The following is a 1,948-nucleotide window of genomic DNA, read 5'->3' on the forward strand; positions in this document are numbered from 1 at the left end:
GTGCCGGTGCCTCCCCCGCAGGAGCGGCGCCATGGCTGCGGACTCGGAGGTGCTGCACTTCCAGTTCGAGCAGCAGGGGGATGCCGTGCTGCAGAAGATGAACCTCCTGCGGCAGCAGAACCTCTTCTGCGACGTCTCCATTTACATCAACGACACCGAGTTCCAGGGGCACAAGGTGATCTTCGCCGCCTGCTCCACCTTCATGAGGGATCAGTTCCTGCTCAATCAGTCGAAGCAGGTGCGGATCACCATCCTGCAGAGCGCCGAGGTGGGCAGAAAGCTGCTGCTGTCTTGTTACACGGGTGCCCTGGAAGTCAAGAAGAAGGAGCTGCTGAAGTACCTCACCGCCGCGAGTTACCTCCAGATGGTTCACATTGTGGAGAAGTGTACCGAAGCTTTGTCGAAATACTTGGAAATCGACGCTTCCATGGAGAACGGCGGTCAGGCTGCAGAGAGGTGCCATTCATCAGACTCTGAACTGAGAAGCGGGGATGACGTTTTAGATAAAGATTGTGAAATAATTGAGATCTCTGAAGACAGCCCAGCGAACGTAGAATGCCCCGTGAAGCAGGAGAAGGGGGACATCTCGCGGCCTGTAGTGCAGAGCTTGATCTCGGAAAGAAAGGACACAAAGACCCCAGAAATATCAACGGTTGAAATCGGATATAAGGATGATGAAATCTGTATCTTCAGGATGGATTCTATGAGCGTAGCCAATGTAGAAAATGAGCATTTTCCTCAGCCTTGCACTTCCTCTAAAACAAATTTATATTTTCCAGAAACCCAGCACTCCTTGATAAATTCTACAGTTGAAAGCAGAAATACAGAAATGTCAGGAAATCACTTTCAGGCTTTCGTCAGTGACAATCCAGAAGGAACTTCTAGTCTGATGAACGGGTTCCAGAGCCTGGACGATTCTGGCAGTTCATGGCGGCACCAATGTCCGAAGTGTCCGAGGGGATTTCTGCATCTTGAGAACTATCTTAGACACCTAAAAATGCACAAACTCTTCTTGTGTTTGCAGTGCGGCAAAACGTTTACGCAAAAGAAGAATCTCAACAGACACATACGGGGGCACATGGGCATCCGCCCCTTCCAGTGCATGGTGTGCCTGAAGACCTTCACTGCCAAAAGTACGCTTCAGGACCACCTGAATATACACAGCGGTGACAGGCCCTACAAGTGCCATTGTTGCGACATGGACTTTAAACACAAGTCTGCTCTTAAAAAGCATTTGACTTCTGTTCATGGAAGGAGTAGCAGCGAAAAACCAAACCTGAACACTGTTACAAAAGTTAAAATAGACTATGATTAACAGATGGCTGGATGTGGAGCCAGGCTCCACAAAAAGCTCCTGCCTAGTGAAATTCTAGATGAAATTCTAGATGCAGATCCCCACATAATGGAGAGAAGCACAAATATGTGACTGGCGGTCAAAGACAGGCCTTGCGAGCAGCAAACTTGCCTGCCGTATTGAGGTTGCTATTGCTGTAAGTGCAAAAAAGGTGTTTACTAGTTGAAAGTAAACTGCAAAATACGGGAAATTATTTCATGCTTCTCTTCTATTATCCTGGACACATTCTAATTCGCCCCCCCCCCCCGATTATGCACTCCCCTGTTTCAAGGGCAGACACTGCCGATTTTCAAACTATTACTGATACTGCAATAAGCTGAAGCCTGAGCTGTGATGTTCCTGATCTATAAAGGCTAAGGAAAGGGGATGTTTATTAAGCAAATAAGTCATTCCCACCCAGTTCATGTACCATCTATGGTGAAATCATCTCCTTACTTGCCCAAACTTTGCTAGATCTTTCAACGGAAAGAAGGCATGTTTTCATACGTCTGTGATACTTAAGAAAGAACACACAACAAACAAAAAATAATCAAAAAATAAGGAAGCTTTCAAATTGCCTCTTGCAAATAGAGAATTGGTAAAAGAGAAAGAAAC

At 46.7% G+C, this 1,948-nt stretch overlaps 1 protein-coding gene across 1 annotated transcript; it reads left to right on the forward strand.

Annotated features, from left to right (window-relative positions):
- Positions 1-31: 31 nt before the first annotated feature.
- Positions 32-1,589, forward strand: ZBTB6 (zinc finger and BTB domain containing 6). Its single transcript, XM_009331605.1, has one exon. It carries the CDS (start codon positions 32-34, stop codon positions 1,313-1,315), a length of 1,284 nt encoding a protein of 427 aa, XP_009329880.1. The 3' UTR covers positions 1,316-1,589.
- The last annotated feature ends 359 nt before the right edge of the window (positions 1,590-1,948 follow it).

Source organism: Pygoscelis adeliae, unplaced genomic scaffold (genome assembly GCF_000699105.1).
Source record: "Pygoscelis adeliae isolate BGI_AS28 unplaced genomic scaffold, ASM69910v1 Scaffold619, whole genome shotgun sequence".
In the NCBI taxonomy this organism is placed as follows: domain Eukaryota; kingdom Metazoa; phylum Chordata; class Aves; order Sphenisciformes; family Spheniscidae; genus Pygoscelis; species Pygoscelis adeliae.

What these genes read in the sequence shown, in the direction of transcription:
- ZBTB6 (XM_009331605.1), top strand. Translation starts at nt 32, where the DNA reads ATGGCTGCGGACTCGGAGGTGCTGCACTTCCAGTTCGAGCAGCAGGGG.